This window comes from Lonchura striata, chromosome 9 (genome assembly GCF_050655825.1).
Source record: "Lonchura striata isolate lonStrDom1 chromosome 9, ASM5065582v1, whole genome shotgun sequence".
Classification (NCBI taxonomy): domain Eukaryota; kingdom Metazoa; phylum Chordata; class Aves; order Passeriformes; family Estrildidae; genus Lonchura; species Lonchura striata.
In genome coordinates, this window is record NC_140711.1 from 3,124,768 (window position 1) to 3,147,444 (window position 22,677).

General features: G+C 42.4%; 1 protein-coding gene across 6 annotated transcripts in view; it reads left to right on the top strand.

The window, feature by feature from the left end:
* LOC110484836 (glypican-5-like) overlaps positions 1 to 22,677 on the top strand; it is a 348,921-nt gene that overhangs the window by 179,848 nt on the left and 146,396 nt on the right. For all 6 annotated transcript variants that reach the window (XM_085586961.1, XM_085586963.1, XM_085586962.1 and 3 more), the window contains one exon: positions 16,364 to 16,484. In XM_085586961.1, coding sequence (XP_085443087.1) covers positions 16,364 to 16,484 — 121 coding nt within the window. The remainder of the gene's footprint in view (positions 1 to 16,363; positions 16,485 to 22,677) is intronic.

Sequence of the window (22,677 nt, forward strand, 5' to 3'; positions counted from 1 at the left end):
GTCTTTGTTCCAGTCAGGTGCTGTGTGTGATGTTGGGCTGGCAGGGACTGCTCCAGCATTCTTGGATCCACTCTCCCAAAATCCCCCCAGCCAAGGCTGGAAAGGAAACCCCAATTACTCTGTTGGTGATTTGGCTGCGTGGCACAAGGGGGAGCTCAAGGTTCAAATTGCTGCTGAATATTCATAGATTGTACAGAACATCCCCAGCCAGGTTCTGTTTTAAATTGCTCAGTGGATTGGACTTAACTATAAAATTACAATTTCAAGAATGTAATAATTTAATGGAACTGAAACGACTTGAATTTTTTCCATTAGAATCCATACAAACTGGCTTTTTCCTCTCTGCTGAGTTAATACAGTAATTCACAAAGAGTTGATTTTTTATAAACCTGCTCAGCTGCAGCAGTGATGTACAGAGTCCCTGTCCCCACTGAATGCAGTGGAAGAACTCCAGAGATTCTGCAGGAGTGATCACTCCTGAACTCAGCAGTAATACTGAGCCACTCAGCTTGTGATGGAGGTGCTGCTACTAATCACTGCAGCAATAATGTGCTGTTGTTACTCAAAATTGCATTAAAATGGAAGTGTGCTTCCTCACCTGTTGTGATTGGCATGTCAAATGAGCACAAGGAAGTGACACAAAATTACTGCACTGGCTTTCAAATTAGAACTGAAAAGTCTTGAGCTTCTTTCCCACCCCAGATCAGTGTTCAGTGCTGTTTAATTCTCAGTAGGAGTGTGCTTCACTCACTGCAGTGTGCTGGAGCAGCAGCAGTGTTTGGTGCTGGCTGCAGGGAGGTCCCAGGCATCCAGGGGACACACCAGCTCCTGTCCCTGCCCTTCTCAGGTGCCTTGGGCACTTTGGGAGTGGGGCCTGTGCTCTGTCACAAAAGCTAGAAGTGGCTTTTCCTTGGTTATTGCCAAGCTTAAAGGTTGTTGGGTTTTTTTAATCAGAAATTTCTGCTTGTTTGCTTTGTAAGAAAATGTGGTAATACACTCCTTTGATATAAAGCCAGAGCCAAGGCCAGGAGTTTGCTAGAGAATTACAGCTGGAGGTGTAATTTCAGTCACCAGGTGCTTTGGGTGTTTCTTCTGTAACTCCTAGAACACATCCCAGCCTTCTGAGCCCTGGGATCTGCCTCATGACATCTCTTTCATTGGGGAAAAAATTCCTTCTGTGTCTTGTTGTTGGGAAAGGCACACCAGCATAACTAGAGTGTAAATGACCATATATTTCTTAGGGAGGAAAGGTGAGGGGCAAGATGTGAATTGAAAGCTTGGGGCTACAAGCTGGCATCCTGGTTCAGAAAAATACCTTTTGTTAGCTTTACAGTGCAAGTTAAAAGTCAGGCAGTTGCCAGAGGCAGGAATTCAGGGCTAAATGTGCTGGTGAACTGATCTTCTCTGGCAATTCCAATGTGCCTCCTGCAGTTGGGAGAAATTACAAATGAGACAGATTAGAGCTGCTGGAGACTAAGCAAGTAAAGCTGCAGGAATAATTTAAGCAGCAGTTCTCCCTTTCCCATCTCCCTGAAAAGCACAGAGTGGGGAAAGGTTTGTTTAAATCTATATTGGATTTAACTTTGCCATTGCATTTCCAATTTCCTCTATACTCGGGGGCTAACTGAAGAGATCTGTGGAAGGAGCAGTGAATTTACCTTCTCTTTGTAAAAATATAATCTGGGGGCAGTTTATGGCACACTGGGCTCTAATTATCACTAAATAATGAGGTTGCCAATAAAAGGCTTTTCATTTCCACTCCCACAGCATACAGCTGTGTGATTAATCACTGCCTCTTACTGGAGGTGCTCTTGAGGTCCTGCTTGTGAGCCCACCTCACTTCTGGGGGTCCCCAGAGCCTTTGCAGGGCACATGGGCTGGGCCATGGTCCCCCTGGGACCCTGAGCTCCCCTGCCCTGGCACAGCGTGGAACTCTATTTCCATGCCACTGCTGTGCTGGCAGCCTCTGGTTGCTGCTCTGGCTAGCTTGAAGGAGACACAGAGCAGGTTTTCAGCAAGGCAAGTGGAAACAGATTTTATGGTTAAAATACTTCCTCTGCATTAAAAAAAAAGCCAAAAAGAAGCCTGCATGGTGCAGGTACAGAGCCAGAGATGGGGTGGTCTCCAGGAGCTGCTGTGAGTCACAGAGACCCTGCAAGGGGTGCTCAGCCTTTGTTGTGTCCTGTAGCCACCAAAACTCTGAGACATTGTCCCTGCTGTGCCATCCATGTGTGTGACAGATGCTGCTCTTTCCCTGCAGGGACAACTGCTGCTGCTAAGAGCTGCTTTTTAAATTTCCATCTCTTATAAAGGGTTTTTTTCAGCAGTGACAAGCAGTTGCCCAACAGCCCCATCAACCTGGGGGTCCCTGAAACACAGCGAAGTGCTGGCACTGCCCTGGGCTGGAAGGGCTCTCTGGCTGTGTCAGCTGTGTCACTGCAGGCTTGTCACAGGCTCCAGCCCTGCTGCTCTGCCCGAGCTGACCATCAGATAGTAATGGTAAAGGAATTAAGCAGCTTTATGTGGGATAGGTGAAGTAAGCAGGACTTACCTGCTGGCTTTCAGCTGTTTTCTTACACCAGTTACTTTATTTATTTTTCTCCTTTGATTCACAGAGGTTTTGGAAGTTTAAGAGAGGAGTAAGATATGGCATTCTCATATCCTTCTGAGGCCTCCATGTGCTAAGTAATGTAAAAAACCAGGATGGAAAATGTGCAGAAATCTCTGCCTCCTCAGCAAGGCAGTCCTGCCATTGCTCCCCACTCTACTCTAGTTCCAGGCTGAGCTGGCTGCTGCAGGGCTGGGCTGGGACACCTGCCAGGGCTTTGGCCAGAGCTTTCAGCATTCAGCAGAGAGCCTGGGCTGCTCCTGGGAGCAGCCTGTGCTCCCAGGCTCTGGGGTGCCAAAGGTGAGGGTGATGCCTCCGAAACACAGCCCAGAGCCCTCGGTTCCTCGTGACCCTGCATGGGGAGCTGTGAGCATCACAGCATCCTCCTCCAGCTGTGGCTGGGCTCTTCATCAGGAGCTTTTGTCCTGCTGGGTGTGCTGTGTCTGTCTGTCTGCATGCTGCAAACAGTGTCCAGCTTCCATCCATGAGTGTTCCCCGTGGATCTGTGCACATACAAGACCAGAACTGAGGTTTCCAGCCTGCAGTCCAGCCCACGAGTGTGGGAACCCATCTGTGCAAGAGCAGGCAGCTTTGTGAAGGTGAAAGTGTCATCTGAGAGACAATTCCCTGGCACTGAGGTGGCACAAGGGCAAAGGAGTGCAGTTCCCAGCTCTGCTCAGAGCTGCTGCTCCTCTGGGTGCAGGGAGGCTGGATGCTACATCCTCATGGTGTGACCACCCTGATGAGCTCTCACTGATGCCTTGAGAAGACTGACCTAGAACAGAGCTGGACAGAGTTACAGAATAAACTCTGGGATTTATTAGAAGGCCTCCATGTATCCACCTTGGGCAGTACACGAGCCCAGCCAGGGCTGCACCCAAGATGACCCAAAATGGTCACAAAATGCACGACTGCTCACGGGGTCTCTCACTTTGATCACTTCTGCTCCATTTGCACCTTGGAGTTCATTGTTCAATTCCAGCTTTAGTCCAGGCAGTCACATCCTGCTTGTTTTTCTCTCTTCAGCCCACATTGTTTGTGCTCTTGGGCCTGAGATTTGGATGAATTGTCCTTGGTGCCCAGCTGGAGAAGGAATTGTTTTTCTCCCTGCTCTGTGCAGAGGGCTCACCATCCCCTAATATGAAGCCCAGACCCACAAACTAAAGCAGCCCAGAATGTGAAAAATATAAAAGCTGAAACCTGAGGCATCATTACAACTGCCTGCTAGTTCTGCTTCTACAAGTTCCAGGCTTGTCCCTTGTAGAGCAGTGGCATTAAGCCACAGGCTTTGATTTCCTAACAAATTTGGCCTGTGCTGGGCTAATCATCCAGTAATTTGTAATAATTTTACCTTATCTTTTTATGTGGATCATATTTTGCTCTATTCAAGATGAAAACCAGTAAAACACTGATTAAATGTTTTTTTTCCTCATGCAATTTGCTGTGTTTGCATCATTTGCCAGGGGGAGAGCTGTCATTAGAGTTTCAGATGCTTTTCCAAAATAAATGAGAGACCATTATTGCTGAGCATTACTGTCTACATGGAGGCTTGTCATTTTTGGTAGTATTTAGCCTCATGTTAAGGCAAGATCCAGACAGAAGCTTGTAAGTGTCTGTGAAACTAGACAGACACATTGGAATATCCTGTACACCTCAGGGATTAAGGAACTCTTAGTTTAGACATTAAGAGAGAAAATCAGGTGAAATAATTTACCTTTTGCCAAATTGATTCTTATTTTTTTTGATTAATTTGTTGCCATGGTAAAAAGAGGTGATTCATGTAAAATGCAAGCAATAAACTATTTCCTCATCCCCTGCACCTCTTTTGATTATTTTTAATCTAATTTAGAAAGCTTTTGGCATTAATTGTTCTTTAAATGCAATCTCAAAAGTAGAGGTTGACAAGTTTAATAAATCTCTGCAGAAGATACTTTGCCATTCCCTACAGGGAACACTTGTCTTGTTTTAATGACTTTAAACCAACTTGGTTCCTAGCTTGTTAACCCAGTTGCTCTGTTAAAAGATTTTCTGTGCACTGGTAGGACATGACAGCCAATGCTTCCTCCTTCTCTTGCTCCTCTTGCCTTTGTCCAGCATAACTCCCAAAGCCTGTGGATCTGTGCATGTGGTGATTTCTCCCTGTAAATCTCTGTACAACAGCTTCAGACATAATTGTCCATCAGCAGTGTCCTTGTGCCATGCTGGCCATCATGTCCAAAAGAGGAATTAAGTATCCAACAGCATTAGCTGTGCAGACTTGCAGAGTTTTTCCCATACTGAAAAGCAGCTGCAATATTTGTGTGCTGTTCACAGTGACTAATGCCAGTTCCATCTGCCTTCAGCAGTACCAGCCCAACCCACCCTCTGGAAGTTCTTCAGGACACCTCCAACATGGATGGTGCTGCAGACAACAGAAGTCTGTTCAAATCCTATTGTAAATGTTGAAATGTCACATGCTTTCTTTTTTTTTTTTTTTACCATCGTTACATCATTTATTCTTCTATTATTTGTTTTCTCCTTGGTCCTTGCTGTTAATCATGGCAGTATTTTTAGCACACAGATAACAAGGGGTGCTTTGTAGCCCATAGTTGTGCCACAACAAACTGCCTGCTATTCTCTCACTCCTTTTGTCTTGTGTTCAAAATTACTTTGGTTCTCTGTGTTCTCTAATACTGTACACATCTTAAAAAAGAAAAAGGAGAAAAGAGACTTCCTGTCTATTTTTTTTCTCCTTTTCCCCTCTGATTTTTTGGCAGAAAAGCAAAGCCAATTCTCTTGTTGTGCTTTTTTTGTCTCCCTGGTATCTGCAGGCCTTTCCTTATGGCTGAGTTTGTACTTCCCATGCTGAGGGGCATCAGCTCTGCTGTGTGTGGTGGGCAAAAACTCTCAGCATCTCAGCAAGGGCTTGAAAAGCACACAGGTCAGGGCAGCTGCTGGGCTTGAGCTAAGAGCTCTCTGTCTGCTCAGCCAGTGGCAGCCACTTGGAGCTGTCAGCTCCTCCTTGAGCCAGGGCTGGTCCCACTCAAGCTCTCTGTGTTTCCTGTTGCACCTGATGTCCACTGAGATCAGGGGCTGCTGGATGGTTCCTGCCCTCTGTGCCTCGCCCTGGCAAGTGGGAGAGAGTTTGGTTCCTTGCCCATTGGAATCTTTCAAGTCTGAGCTTACATTTTTTAGGCCCAGATGATCAGTGTGAATGGGATGGAACAGGGTCCTTTTAGGATCCCTGCTTAAGGCACAGTAACTTCATCCCCTGAATATAAACTGAGGAGAATAGAATGTTATTGCTAAACAGATTATTTGTGGTTATGCTGACATGCAGAGAAAAGGGCTTTCTCCAGGGGAGGGCTGCAGGGCCATCACTGCAACATCAGGACCTTGCTGGAGGGGTTTTCTCTGTTGTGTGCAGCAGTGTCCTGTCAGGCCTGGGTTTTTCTATATTATGTCAGTAATTTTCTTTCTTTTTCTGTTTTCAGGCATCTGCACATTTTAGCTAACAAGTAAAACATGCATGTTTGTGAGTGTGCTACATGATATGTTTGATGGGCAGATTATTTGAGTTTACCTGGCCTTGGTGAGCCTCCTCATCTGCCTTGTGTTTGTTTACTTGGGGATTTTATACTGAGGATTTTGATTTTGTCTGCATCCAACACAGAGGGTTGCAGCTCTTGCAGGGGTTTAAGGGAAGGGGAATCTCCGCAACAAAAATCAAAACTTTAGAGGAAACAAGCCACTAACTTGCACTTATGTCAGAAGTGGTTCCTCTTCCCATTTGCTATGGTCTACCTTAAAAGTAACTACCAAAATAAGATTGTGCATCCCATGACTGAACTGGCAGCTTGGGTTTTCAAGAAGAGGACATTTGTGGCATGGGGAAAGGAATTCCCTGCCTTATTTTTCTTCTTAGCTCTTCTTGTGCACAGTACTTTTTGGTGCATGCATTTGTGTGCAGTAAATGTGTTTCCCCAGCAGTGTGGTTTTGCTGTCATTAATCCTGCAGTGAATTTGTGTTGCTGTTTGTCTCTGTGGCAGCAAAGTATAAAATCATGAACTCGGGATTGTGACCCTTCTGCAAAATCAAGGGGGGGAGATGCAGAATTGCAGAAGGGAACAGTTTTAACCAGACATAAATCTCCAGCAGTATTAGCAGAAAAATTGAACAGTATAGGTCAAATAAATTGATTTTTATATAAATATTCTCTGTTCCAGGTTTGTGGTGACAGGAAAATCTTTCTACATTTGACCTCTCTTCTAGTGCAGTTATTTTGTGAGAAGTACCAAACAGTGGAACAGGGAAAACAATGCCTTGTGTTTAACGACAAAAACATGAATAGAGACTGCTCACTTTCCCACAATTTCTCTAAAGCTCTTCAACCTTGACCTGGGTAAACATTTGTCTTGGACAAGGGCAAAGACATTCTGGTCTCCATAATTGGACCCTACTTGCCCTTTACTACTACTGACATTTCCTGCAGTGTTTCCAGGAGTGATAAATACAGTGATTTTTGCTACATACTGAAATACTGCATCAAATATTTAGTTAGTTAAAAGCTAGAACAAATTGAAAGTGCTGCTTTAACAGTGCTTCTAAACCATGAAGCTGGCACTGGAGAGGTCTGTGTTGAGCACATCCCCTGTGGAGCCAGTGTGGCAGAGGCTTTGGTGTGCCTGTAGGAATTCTGGCAGTGAGGAGGGCTCCAGGCTGAGCCCAGTCCAGTGCCTGTGGCTGTGGGAATCCATTTCCCACACTGAGCCATCACCAGTGGCACAGGATTTGCTGAGTGCAACTGGGCTCTTGTTTTACTCCTAGGGGGACATTAAGTGTTAATTGTTCTCATCCATGTCAGGCAGTTGCAAAAGGAAGAAATTGGATGAAATGTATAGGTCTGCTGGAGATGGACAGGTAAGTTCTGCAGTAAAATACAGATTCCTCTATCAAGAATAAAACTTGGGTGCTTTGGAATGATGATTTTTCTGTCTTGCTGGTGGAAAAGATGAAGCAAAAGGGAAGGAGTTTAAGAACTCTTGAGTCAGCAGACTTGGAAGTCTCAGTGTCTGATCTCTGTAGAGCACTAAGGTCTTCTGTTTCATTTTTACTTCTGTAAAATTTAGCACCACCATCTTCACAATGAAGATTTTAACCTGGAAATAGGAATAAATTGGAGCTATGTACCTTGCACTAGGGCAGCCCAGAAAGGTAAATAACTTTTCCATCTGGGACTGAAGGACCAAACATCTGCTCTGAGGCATTAAGATGTGGGCAGAAGTGGAGACACTGGAACAGATGAGAACTGCAGTGAATGTATTGTACAAATATATTGGAAAAACTGTACAAGGGAATGAAATCAGGGCTGAAGCCAGGGGGATCAGCAAGGGCTTGGAGGGCAGAGTTCAGTCCCTGAGCTGAGTTCACACAGAGCTGCACTTCATGTATTCATTATTGACAGCTGTTCTTTCATCTCCCACATGTATCTACGTGCATTTGGAGAAACTGGCTTCTAAGGAAAGCTGGGATTTTGACCTCAGTATTAATCTGTTTCTGTTTTGTTTTGCTGTGCTTTTAATGAGCCACAGGCAAGGTCTTCTCCCTGTGACATATGCGAATAGTGTGCAAATTAGGACATTTTCCATTTTGCTTCATAAAAATTCCTATGCTGGAATTCCTATCACAGAATACCCTTTTGTATAGCCCTGGTCATCTGTCAAGGCTAATTGTTAAGTGTCTGCAACCAGGGTTTTCAGAAAGGCAATTGGATTCTTGCTGCCTCAGCCTGTCTAAAATCCTGTCAACCAAATAATGGGAGCCCTTGCTCCATGCTCATTCTCTCTTCTCTGCTAAGTTTGGTTTTTGTTTTTATTTGCTTTCTGCTTTTATTTTTTCTTGTAAGAGTTCAAGTCCTCTCCTGAGAGTGTATTTTCTGCTGAGTCAGTTCTGTTTTCCACCAGTCTTCCCCCTTCAGGAGTTGGGCATCCCCTGTTCCCATTTGCTATGCCCAGCAGGGCAGAGTGGCAGCTGCCAGCCTCCGAGAGGAGCAGCATCCCCTTCTCCCTCAGGATTTATCCTGACTGTTCTGTTTCTACTCAAGGAAGGCTCTCTCCTAGCCTGGGAATTGCTGAGGAAAAGGTGTTTCAGATTAGCTTTACTTTTCCCTTAGGAATGGCCACAGATGTTGCTTTGATAAGTATATTTTTTTTTGTTTATTGTTCTATTTTCTGTTCTGTTGCTCGAGTCATTATAATGAGGAATGCTCTTTATGCCTCCAGTTCCCAGTTAGGTTATCAGCTTTTGGGTTTGTATCATTTTCATTGCTCATTCTATTCTGTGTAACAGGTATAGAGGTACCATTTGTGTGTCCTGAAGTGTTTATTTCACTTGCAACTAAAGAGCTTTCCTGTCTGATGGTATTCCAGGCAAGTATTTTCTTTCCCTTGACACAATAAAGATTGTCCAATTAACTTCTACAAATTTCTGTGGTGTGCCTTAAGGTAACTTTTCATAAACCAAGGAAAAGAAAGAAGGCTGTTCCACCAACACTCTGGAATAATATTTTTTACCATCACTCTTCAAGCATGTTCAATATTCTGTGCAGCTCCAGTCAGTACATTTTAGCATAATTTTGGACAAATTGATGAACACATCTTTTTGGAGGCTGACATCTCTTCCATGTACACTCTCTTGTTGGTTTTCACTGATTTTCAGGGTGTTCATGGACTGGCATCATCCAGTCACTTGAAGCCATCTGGTAACTTGGTTTTGTAGCTGCAGTCTTAAAACTGTCTTTATAGTCTAGACTACAGGAGCTCTTTTTCAGCCTTATAGAAGTGGAGAAAGATCATTTTAAATGCTATTTGGCTTTGTGATTTTCTTTTCTAATTACCCCATTAGCACACTGCATTTGTCTCATCATTTTCCATAATTGCTAATAATAAGATTATTTGTGAAACTTCCACTATTAGAATAGTTCTGGCAGATATGGAATTCTCATCATGTCAGTTCTGCTTCACAGGATCTTTGGGGCAGCTAAACTCATTTTGTGCCAGCCTTGAGCTTTCTTCTAGTCTGTTGGCAGTTATTTAATATTTCAAAATGAGCTCTTTGTATAGGTATTTTTCAAAAGAGAAACCGTTCTCTCAGAGAATGTTGCAGCAGTTGTGCTCAGCTGATTTTGTAGAATACATGAAATTGTTTTCCTTTGTGCATCCAGATTTTATCCTGGTGACTCCACCTCCTTCAGCAGAATTATATTCTGTCATAAATGCCATGGTTCTTTCCTCAAAAATAAGACATGGCTGCTGATTATGTGCTGGTACACTTACCAATATGTGTTTATTTTTTTTTTAATTTTTATTTTTTTTAAGTGTTTATTTTGGCAGCTTAGTTCCTTAGAGAACAGTAGTGGTCATGGGTTGATCATCCCTTTTTTGAGATCTCTCAGCCATGTGATGCTCAGTGAGTGTGACCAGATTTAAGCTGGTGCAGAAATGACAGAATGTGTGATGGGAGACGTTTCTGTGAGCAGTGCCATTGTGGGAGTTGCTCAGAGATGAAGCACAGCCTGTGTGTTGGTCACTTTTAGTGCCAAGGCTCTGGAGGAGGGGGGACTCGCCCCTCTGCAGCTCAGGGAAAGCAGAGTCCCAGGGGAGTCCTGCCCTGCCTGGCTTTTCCTCCTGGACAATTGTGTTCAAACTCAGAAACTGCTCAGGGAAACAACATTTTCCTTCCTTCCTTGGAGTTCCCATGAGTGGTGAGCAGCTGTGGTAACCAGGGAGGGAGATGTGTTTGCCATGTGCTCTGCTCGTTCCTGCCACTTTGTGAAGGAGTGGGCAGAGGGGTCAGATCAAAGCTGACAATCCTGATAAATTATGTCACGTTCTGCAGCTCTGCAGCTTATGCCACTGCTTTTACTAGTTGGTAAAAGCAACTGAAATTGGGGAAAAAACAAGGATTGCAGAGCTCTGTAGGTCAGAGGGTTGCATGCTCCAGGGGCTGCATCTGAAAACTCAAGGGAAATGTCCAAAAATTATTAATTTGGGGACACCTCTTACTGCTGCAGCTCATCAGTGGATTCACACAATTGAATTTCAGGCAAACTATTCCAGCGCAAGGTTCAAATTATGAATAAATATAAGACAAAACACACCATCTGGTGAACCATGCCTCATATTACTGAATTAGTTTTTCAGGGGATCTCAAGGCTGGTTAAGGAGCTTCTCCATATTTCTCATTGCTCCTAAATAATGGCACATTGAGAGCTCTTCCCTTGCCTCTCCCCATCACCCTTTAGCCTCTGAGTCTCTCAGGGCTGGGTGGTGGCTGCTCTGGCTCTGTGCTGAGGGTTTTGCTGGAGGAAGCAGCTGCTGCAGCCTGGCAAGCACAGGGGTAGAAAAGCAGTGCTGGAGCTCACCCTGGGTCGGGGGTGGCTGTGTGTACTGGAAAAGTCTCTCCTCCCACCCAAGCTTCCAAAGAAAGGCTCAGCAGTCTCTGTTGTTCGGTCTCAAGGCAGTTTATTACAAGTTATCTAAAAGATTTTCTTCTGGGGCTGCTGTGGTTTGCTCAGCAGCTCAGGCAGAGGCACACACACACCCTGACATCCTCTCTGACCCCGACTGCTTCTTCTCTCCCACCCAGGGCTGCTGCTGCTTTTATATGGTACATTACGTGTGACATGGTTACAGTTTTTCCCAATGCCTATTACCTATATTAAATGGTGCTTTTCTATCTTTTATATGGTACATTATGTGTTACATGTTTACAGTTTTCCCCAATGCCTATTACCTATATTAAATGGTGCTTTTCTACTCTAAACCAATCTGTGAGTGCCAACATCACCAAGAACATGGAGGTGAGGAAGAAGAAAGAGGGAGGACAGGGCAGGCCCAGATCCCAAATCCATCTTAAACCCTCTGACCCCCATGTACAAAACCAACCCCCCCCTGTACAGCACTCAAAGAATCTTCCCTTTCCTTTGTAACTATTTCTACTATAATATCTAAAATTTGTGACTTCTTGTTCTTCCTGCAAGGTTGGTAAATCATTCCATGGTTCAAACCCAAAATCCCAGCTGTTTCCAGCTGCCTGCCAGGGTCTCAAATGCTTCTGACCTGAGCCCGGAACCTCCAAAAATGTCTGAGGGACATTTTGAGTTCTGGCAATGCATCATTTCAGTTCCCTCTGGTTCTGGCTCACAGTGCCCTCTGCTTCTGGGGGTGTGCAGGCAACACGGGTCTCTCCCAGATGAAAGAAGCAGAGCTGGATGTGAAATGAGTGCTGTAAAGTCTCTGTCTCAACACTTCATGATTTTGCTAGAAAATGACTGAAAAAGAAAATTAGAAAATGACTCTGGAGCTCGCTGGCTTTAGCAGGTTGAGTTTGAGAAGGCTGAGAAAGCAGGTAGTTTCTTTTAGGTGCTCCAGTTTGCAGATTTCCAGTGTGTTCTTCTCTTACTGAATGCTTTTACATTTGTACAGAAAATAGGACAGTCACATTTTTGTATCACCAAAGAAATAAGTGGTGAGATGTGATTTTTCAAGTCTCAGTCTGGAAGAGTTTGTCCTTCCCAGTTTGTCTCAGAAAAGTGTTGCTGCTTTAGCCCTTGCTGATCATAGTGGAATTACTCAACCAGTACCACGAAAAATGATGAAAAAAATGCATGGCAGATGACAAAATATTTCTGCTTAGATACTGCTGTCTTGATGTATAGCGTGTAATTATTTTTTTTAAATGTCATCACAAAATTAGAAACATCTCAGCAAATATATATTAAAATTTCTGAACAATAAATTTTATTCTTCTTTATTCTTCTTTATTCTTCTTATGTTGCCATACACATATGGCAACTCTTAAGGTTGTATGACAAATTATTTCATCAAAAGCAGTTTTTGTCCCATAGAGATGTTAGCTGCCGTTCCGGGATTCCTGTGAACTGACTATAAGGCTGAGATTCTCAGCTTTGCCATATGATGTTTGATGTTCCATTTATCCCATAATTAAATAAAATTTTGATGCCTCTTGTTCAGCTCTGTTGGGTCAAACACTCAAGCAGAGAACAGAAAATTAAAATGAAGGGAACTGCCTTGAGATGAAGTTCATGTTCCAGGTATCCTGAATTTCCAGCACAGAGAATCCTGGAATGCTCAGTGCCTGTTCCCAGCTGTGTGGAATGTGCTGGGGTCTTGCTCCATAATCCCTGGATGATACTTGGAAAGGTTGCCCACAGCACCCTGGCTGCTGGGCTCTGCTGCAGAGCAGGGGCAGGGAAGTAGTGTAAAAACAGCAAGAACAGCACCCTTTTTCTTGGGCTTTTGTACCTAAATATCACTGCTGGTTATTTATATTTATATTTATATTTATATTTATATTTATATTTATATTTATATTTATATTTATATTTATATTTATATTTATATTTATATAAATGTGTGTAGATATTATAGATATATCATATAAAATATATATTATATATACAGTTATATATCAAAGATATCAATATATCAAATATATCAAATATACATTTATATATATAGAATATGTATAATATTATATATATATATATATATATATTTGTCCCTAATACAGCTTCTGCAGTCATCTCCCTGGAATTTGAAGTTATTTCTATTTTTTCTGCTTGCCTTTTTTTGTTTGTTTTTTTTTAAGGCATATTTGACTTTGAGAAAACTTTGTAGCTTTCTTCATTTTCGTATTAAGAATTTATAGAGATACATTTCAGAACAGCATCTGGCTTTTTAAAGCAGGGTTTTTTACGCAGATATCTTAATCTATCTTTATTTATTGGTGAGATAAAAACATATGCCTTCAGTTGAAATGCAGTCCCATGTGTAAACAGCATTTCACTTTTTATCTTTTTTTAAACTTGAGATGAACCTTACCTAAGATCTAAGAAAAACTGGGTTTGGGAGGCTGGGGGATTTTTTTATCATTTGCTTTTGTTATTTTAAAGTATCATAGCTTAGCCTGATCAATCAATGGAATAACATTGGCCCGAGGCTTGAGGTCTGGATGAAAATTCTGTCTGCACAAGCTGTTCACTGGGCTCCAGTTTAAGTTACTTTCAGAATTGCTCCAGTGGCAATATTTTAATACAGCTTTCCTAGACATTCCTGCTGACATTTCTGGGTTTAGTTGGAATGAAATACAAGAACTGTAACCAGAGTTAACAATTCTGTAGTACAATATTTCAGTTAAATTGCAGGTTATTAAATAAAGCAAGCCAATTCCTGATCTTACTTAATGTACATTTCCAGTAATTCAGGATCTGATGTCAACCAAAAAAAAAAAGTGGTTTAGATAGTGCAAAGAAGTAAAGTAATGAGATTATCTTTCAGGAAATGTATAGTGTTTATTTCAAAGCATTTTAACGTGGTACAGAGGTAGTAGAAGGCTCTGCAGTTTGCAGGGTGGTGCTTTGGGTCAGATGGACAAAAGGTCTGCTTCTAGTGCAGCCTTTGGCTCTTGGCTGGGATGGGCTGGGGGCATTGTTCCATTCTTGCTGGGTGTGCAGTTCTCCTGCAGTTCCCTGCCCTGCCTCCTCCTCCTCAAGGGCTTTTCTCTGAAATCCCCATCTCCTGATTGCTCTGGGTTGTTCCAGCAGGGATCTCCCAGGGAGAGCGCACAGGACAACAACAGCTTGTAATCACATTTTTATAAAATGAATTACACACTATACATCATCAAGACAGCAGCTTCTAAGCAGAAATATTTTGTCATCTGCCATGCATTTTTTTCATTGTTTTTGTTGGTACTGCTTGAACAATTCCACTATGATCAACAAAGGCTGAAACAGATTATTATGGGAAAACCCAAGAGCTGCCTTTGTGCTCTGCAAGTCTTTTGCCTCCTTTTCCACCAGCATTTTAACCCATTCACGGGGCAGATCCCATCTGTTTCACCACTCCAGTTGGTTTTCTGGGCTTTTCCAGTCAGGCAGCTCACATTCCAGACCAGAGCTGGGCCACTTCTGATGTGCTGCTGGTGGCAGCAGGGAGGTGAAGGAGCCGAAGCAGGATTCACACAGATTCCGTGTGGTCTCTGACACGTGGAATTTAGTCAAGCTATGTGATGCAATTAACTGGGAACAGCAATATCTGTGCATAATGCATGCATATCTCCAGAGCTTTAAAGAGAGAGTCCTTAATCATGGGTGGAACTTGAAGGGTAGGAGAGCCCCTTTGTCTCCGTGGGCTGTGAGCTCCCTCCCTCCAAGTGGCCCTGGTTTCCTGGGAATGCTGTGTGTGGAAGGGAGGATTTAGCAGCAGCAGGAAGAATGAGCTGGCTGAGCCTGGCTTTGCCCATTCTGGGTCCCTTTGAGGGCTCTGGCATTGGTGCTGCTGCTGTCTCTGGCCATGTTTGTGCAAACTCCATACACTGCTGTAGGTTTGTAATAGCACTTAGGGGCAGTTAATGGAAGCTGGTGATTCATGGGGAAAAAAACAATGTCATTTGCCAAAAAACATCCCAGCCAACCCAGAGGTTATCCTGGATTATAGTGATGTAAGCCTCCAGAGAAGTTCCAACAGCTCTAACCAGGGATTGAATGGAGAGCAGTCAAGAGCAGTGAAAAGGAAAACCTTGCATTTTGCTGCTGGGGATGAGTTTCTGCTCAGACAAAGCAGCACACACAGGGAATCCCCAAACAGACTGGTGGAGGCCAGGAGCTGACCCATTAAATTACATTTCTCCTGTTTTACAACTAGATGATCTCAGGAAGCTGTGACATGTCCCTGTATTTCTAGGGTCACTACTTCAATAAAAGGGGAGTGTGATTTGAAAAATATTCATAATCTACGTGTGAATTTGAGTCCTCTTGCCAGACCAGCTGGGGACATTGGGGACAGACCCTTTGAGGACACTGCAGAGCAGCAGCTGCTGCTCTCCAGAGCTCCCCAGGAGCCTCACTGGTGTTAGACCCTCCCCAGGCAAGATCCACACAGCAACTCCCTCTGAGCAAGCCCTGCTCTCCTGAGTGACCCTTGAAAGGGGAATAATTTGCTTTGACTCTATGTTGTAGAAGGTTGATTGTTTTATTATATCATCTTATACTATATTAGAACTATATTATACTAAAAAGATACTAAAGAAAACCCGTGGCTGTCTCCAGACAGTCAGACACAGCTTTGACTGAGTTGGCCAATCAATCCAAACACCCATCACCAGTGTCCAATTAACAAATCCCTCTTTGGTAAACAATCTCCATAACATGCTCCATGTGTGCCAAACAGGAGCAGTGAATAGAGATAAGAATTGTTTTCTTCTTTCTCTGAGCTTCCTCACTGCACCTCACAACTTCCCAGGAAAAATCCTGGGAGAGAGAATCATGTCTCTCTGTTCAGAGACTGTGAATACTGCACCCCTTTCGTTGGAATTTGCTTCAATCTCATAAAACATAACTTCTGTCTTAAGTGCAATAACAAAAGAGTGAATTTTTGGAAGCTATCAGCTTTGAATGCTGCATGGAAGAACTTGAGAATGTTAGTTACAAAGGCTCAAATATTAAATTATGAATGAAACAAACCTCTCTGTGGTTTATGAAATTGCTGTTGGTTCATGACTTGAATAAAGTAGTAAATTATACTGCTGGTGATAATGATAATCTGGCTGGTGTATTTTATAACATAAATATTTATAATAAATTTTATTCCCTTTTACAAAACATTTTCTTGTTGTAAATCCCCTGTAATAGGTTTCTTAATTCTGATGGATATGGTTCCACTCACTGATGTGTTATTTTTTCTGTTTTTCAGTTATACCAGCAGAGTTGTTTCCAATGGACTGAAGGCACAAATTAATAATCCAGAACTGAAAGTCAGAGGATTGGACCCACTCATCAACAATTTAATTGATAAACTTCAGCACTTTAATCAAGTAAGTAATTTTCTAAGACAAACCCATTTTATTGTGGAGCTGAAATCTTCAGGTGGTACTGCTCATCATATTCCACCTTCCAGGACTGTAGGTTTGAGGTGGCTGTGGTGTGGGTTTGTGTTGGAACTCAAAATGTCCCTCAGACATTTTTGGATGTTCCGGGCCCAGGTCAGAAGCATTTGAGACCCTGGCACGCAGCTGGAAACAGCTGTGATTTTGGGTTTGAACCATGGAATGATTTACCAACCTTGCAGGAAGAACAAGAAGTCACAAAAGTTTAGATATTATAGTAGAAGTAGGCACAAAGTAGAAGGAAGAATTTGTGAGTGCTGTACAGGGGGGTTTTGGTTTTGTACATGGGGGTCAGAGGGTTTAAGATGGATTTGGGATTTGGGCCTGTCCTGTCCTCCCTCTTTCTTCTTCCTCACCTCCATGTTCTTGGTGATGTTGGCACTCACAGATTGGTTTAGAGTAGAAAATCACCATTTAATATAGGTAATAGGCATTGGGGAAAACTGTAACCATGTCACACGTAATGTACCATATAAAAGATAGAAAAGCACCATTTAATATAGGTAATAGGCATTGGGGAAAACTGTAAACATGTAACATGTAATGTACCATATAAAAGATAGAAAAGCACCATTTAATATAGGTAATAGGCATTGGGGAAAACTGTAAACATGTAACACGTAATGTACCATATAAAAGATAGAAAATCACCATTTAATATAGGCAATAGGCATTGGGGAAAAACTATAAACATTTATCATGTAATGTACCATATAAAAGAGAGCAGCAGCCCTGGGTGGGAGAGAAGAAGCAGTCGGGGTCAGAGAGGATGTCAGGGTGTGTGTGTGCCTCTGCCTGAGCTGTGAGCAAACCACAGCAGCAGAGAAGAAAATCTTTTAGATAACTTGCAATAAACTGCCTTGAGATTGAACAACAGAGACTGCTGAGCCTTTCTTTGGAAGCTCGGGTGGGAGGAGAAGTTTTTTCACCACACAAAGCCACCCCTGACCTAGGGTGGTCTTGGACAGGTTTGTGCTAAAGGCAGCTGAAGATCCCATTGTCCCAGCTGGGCTGTGAGCTCCAGCCAGGCACAATTCCCTGGAAGTGGCTCCCTGGCTGCTGCTGAGCTGCCCTGGAGCCCCAGGAGCAGGGGAGCTCCTGCTCCCACAGTCCCTTGGAGCCTGGGCTGCTCCTGCTGGGACATTGCTGGGCTGGGGGACTGTCCTCTGCTTGTGCAGCCTTCTGCTCCTCAGCGTCAGACTGAGCTCTTTCCTGACCCAGACATGGGGCAACTGAGAGGAGATTTAAAAGCTTTTATTCCATTTTCCATCTCATGAGAAGGGTGAGACAATACAGATGTTATAATTCACACTATCACAATCAGAAACCAACTATTTCCTAATTACAATACATTATAAATATTTCTTGGCCTATCAGCTTTAGCCACACCATGCTGTAAATGCCTTAATCTAAAACTACCCCTTGTGGGTCCTACTACAATACATCTTTCATAGTTCTGTTTCTCCAGAGTATTTAGTCTTATTTGCAAGGCCATCCCCTGAAATTTGTTTCTAGTTCCATTTCTCTCTCAACCTTGTCTGTCCTATTCCATGGCATTTCTAAGTCAGCATTTCTTATCTCAAAGTTTGCATACAGGCAGATACTATGTGAACCTTCTGTCAAGCTTTGAAAATTCTTTCCAAATCCATTTCCCACACTCAGTGGCATAGATGCCAACAGATCAAGCCCAAAATGAGCCAGTGAGGGTGTGACAACCACACTGTAAATGCTGAAGTCAGGACAGAGGGTGCTCCAAGATGAATTCACCTTGCCCCTAGAAAAACATTTCCTTCTTCTCCCTAGAAGGACAGGTAACCTTCAGGTTGTCAGATTTGTGATTAAGCTGTGCCTGCCTCTGCCATCTGTGTGGGTCCCACAGATGCAGTGGCATTGGAATAAATGATGTGGGACTCCATTTCTTTGTGGTAAAAAAAAAGATTAGTTTATTAAAAAACACACGCTTTTATAGACAGCTATGATACAGGTGGACCTGGTTGGTCCTCAGTTAATATCCCTCGCACCAGTGGCTAATGAGACACACCACCCTCTTGTAAACATCTGGACTTTCCTAAAACTTCCCCCAGGACTTTTCAAAAAAAACCTGCTTTTCATGAAATAATTTGTCATACAACCTTAAGAGTTGCCATATATGTATGGCAGAATAAGAAGAATAAAGAAGAATAAACAAGAATAAAATTCACTGTTCAGAAATTTTAATATATATTTGCTGAGATGTTTCTAATTTTGTGGTGACATTTAAAAAAAATAATTACATGCTATACATCAAGACAGCAGTATCTAAGCAGAAATATTTTGTCATCTGCCATGCATTTTTTTCATCATTTTTGGTGGTACTGGTTGAATAATTCCACTATGATCAGCAAGGGCTAAAGCAGCAACACCTTTCTGAGACAAACTGGGAAGGACAAACTCTTCCTGACTGAGACTTGAAAAATCACATCTCACCACTTATTTCTTTGGTGATACAAAAATGTGACTTTCCCCAAACTTCCCAGAGCAATGCCTGGGCAGGTTTATCTGACTCTCTGAGCAGTTGTCAGTGGCACTGCTGGTGCCACCCTGCAGAGCTGAGCGTGGCTGCCTGTGCTGCTGCTCTGTGGTTGCAGAGCTGCAGCCAGCAGCTGTAGCAGAGGTTGGTTTTCATTTAGAGCCTGCAGGAACGCTCACAGCACCCTGCTCCACATCTCCCACCATGGAAGAGCAATGCACGTGGGTCTAGAATCAGTGGGAGACCAGCCCTGGTGGGTGGGTGTGCAGGGTGAGCAATCATCTGCACAGGTAAATCTGAGGAGGAGCTGCTGAGGCAGGATCTGGGAGGTTCTTAAGGCTGTGGCTGTGACTGGGAGTCAGGAATTCCTCTACTTGCTGCTGAAAAAGTACAATGCCTCCTTACCTCTCATCAACCTAATCTCTAAATCCATAATCTAAGATGCAATTAGTGTTTTTTGTTAAATCTTTCTGGTCTTTAATATTCTCCTGTTCTGAAGGCTGCAGTTTAGGGATGCTTTGTATCACACTGTTTAACTCACCATGGGGGATTACAGCAACCAGTCTGATGCAGTACTTAATATTACACTGAAATAGGCATTATGTGGTCAGATTGATGAAAAGCATAATTCATTATTTATCTGTCTTTGCACGTTATAAAGTAGAGTGTTAATTTACTCTATAAATATTAGATATATCCATCTGTGTAATAGTGCTCTATAAACACTGACAATAGGAAATAGTTAGATTAAATCAAAAGTAGTTGTGTATTGGAAATTCTGTTTCCTGGTCTGCTGTAGAAAAATAAAAATCTGCCTGGTCCGAGCTGCATACCAATTTTCTTAAGTTACATACATTTTAAAAGCAGTCTCAAAAAGCACTTTTTAGCCAGCAGAATAAAATCCAGCTCTTGGCTCTGTCTCTAAATTGGAAGTGTTGCTTTTTGGTACTTGTAACAGTTTCAGAATATCTTTGTTAAGTAAATGTAACTCCCATCAGATCGAGGTGCTTAGCAATAATGGATTCCAAGGGTGAAGGATTAAACAGAATACTGATTATTGCCCTAAGATGGTTTGTTCTTAAGTACTTAGAATAATATAAAATGCTTTGATCATAATTTTAGTAAGATTTCTTTGGAGATCAAAGCATCAAAGAAGTTGCTAAATATCTGAGGCTTTCACATACCACTTCAAACACATGTAGCTGTTTTCTACTTCTTGGATTTTTGTATCAGTTGTGATATTATTATACAAATAAAAACTGACACTGAAAGCCAATTAATTCGGGAGTTTAAAGTGTCATCAATAGTGTGTGTAGACTGAAGAGTTATACAGAATTCCACTACTAATTTTGTGGACAAAATGGTTTTTTTCATAAGAATACATCTAAATTTATTTTTTTTTAGTGATGTATAGGGTGAAATTTAAGCACTGCTCAAATAAGGTGTTGTCTGTGCATCTTCTGGAGCACTTCACATTTGCAGCACTGTTTGGAGCAGTGGATGCACACAGAAGCAATCCCAGGGGAGCAGAGAGCAAAGCCATGCCCCCAAAGTGCCTCAGAGGAGCTTTGGTGTGCCTGGGCCCCAGCAATCTCCTACCACTTCAGTAATATTCTAAACTACCCAGGAGAAAGCATATCCTTGGGTAAGAGAAATGAAGTTTTTGAAGGAATAACATTTCTGTCTCAAGGAAACCAGCTCCAGCCCTGCTGGGTCTATCCCTCGGGGAGCCTGGACCTGTTGGATTTCACTTTCTCTCTGGTTTTCAGGGGTGTTTGAAATCAGAATAACCTGCTGTGGATCAGTTTGCTGAGGCTGGGGAGAGCTATGTTCAAATCAACAGGATTAATTTTCCTAAAAGATTTGCCTTAGCTCAGCAGTTGTTAATGATTTTCTGGAGCAAATCTAATTGCAGCTGTCTCTGGTGGTTTCTCTTCCACCTTCTTCTTCCACTCCTCCTCCCTGAGCAGGAGTGGCACTGGCCAGGCAGAAGCAGCCAAAAATTCCTTCATTCAAATCCCACCCTGACTGGCTTTGCCCTTTCTGTGAGCTCCATATTATGTCCACAAAGGTAAAAGATCAATAATTTCATTGACCCTAAATCTCATGCATGTGAGCAAAACTCTTGTCCTGCTCCTGTTCTAGTTGGTGCATCCCAGCTCCAGCACGTTACAAATAATCTGTATGCAAGGCATCTTCCACTTCTGCTGTCATTTAGGCTGAAATGCCACTTTGTTGGAGATTATAGCAGCTCCTCATTTTTTTTAATCTGGGACTTAAATCCTCAGCACATCGTTGTTGTTTTTTTTCTAAAATGATTATGAAAATAGCAGGCTATTTTATATCCACTTGGCAAAGCTGGAAGTAAAGTGAAATTCTGAGAATATTATTCAACAATTACTCTTATTTGCATCCTTGACAGATAAGGTGGTTGAAGGGTTTATTGTTAGTGGCTGATTCACATATCAATAGAATTACTGAGCTACAATTTACAGTAACTTCTAGTAATGCAAAAACAGATCAAGTGAAGTCCCAAGTTGATTTGGAAAAAGCAGCAGAAATAACATATTTTCCTCCCTCTTTTTTGTGAATGGAACAGGTGTGAACCACAATTGATGTTAAACACAATAATCCCCCACTGCACCTTTTTTGAGTGCTGCTTCTTGCCACAAAATCACACTTAAATGTTTTAATGTTTTTCTTCAGCCTAATGCTTTTCATAGTTCAAACTAAACTGGTTCTCAGGCCAAGGTTAAAAATCCTCAAGGATCAATTGCACTGGGAAGAAACGAGAATGCTGGGAAAAATGGAAAAGCTGTGACTGTACCTTTACTAGCAGGGAGGTATCAACATTCTCAAGGGATTATAATATAATAGGTATTATACAAGTTTGATTTATTTGGTTTTTGTCAGCCTAAATCTCCTCTTGACAGGTTTTGTGAATCAGTGTGTTTTGCTCTTGTCAGAGATGAATGCTTAGGGCATGGCTGGAGTTCAAGGCAGTGCAATAACCTAGTGCAGAAAATGAGAGTAATGTCAAAGCAAATCTTTCTGAATGTGGACCCATGCGTTTTATTTTTATTCTCTGCCAAAGTCTCACGGATCTGCCAGCTGAACTAAGAAATGCATTGTAACTTAATTCCTTTCAGACTTCTATACAGAGGATTCTGTTAGAGCAGAGTTCAAAGTAACAGCACTGAGATGTTTCATTCCAATAATATGAGCCAGCCATAATTTAATCTTGAAAGTCAATTTAGTTGGGTTATACAATAGGGAATAATATAATAAATAATTTAAGTAGTACTTAATTTAAAAGTGTGTATTTTTTTAGACATCTATAAAATTTATTATGTTGTAGAGATTTTATATGAGATGTGAGTGGAGACAAGTTGGTTTGATTTTTAGCCAAAGTTGTAGCTGACTTGGACTAGGATTCAGAATTTTCTGTTCTTCATTTCATCCAGTGAAGGCACGGGAGGAAAGGCATCACCTGAGAAAGATTGTTGCTTTCCTTCCTCTGTCCCCTGGTATTTCAAAGCCCCAACAAGCTTTGAACAGGTACCACTGCTTGTCCCCCACATCCCTCCCAAAGCTGTCACTGACACAAAAAAG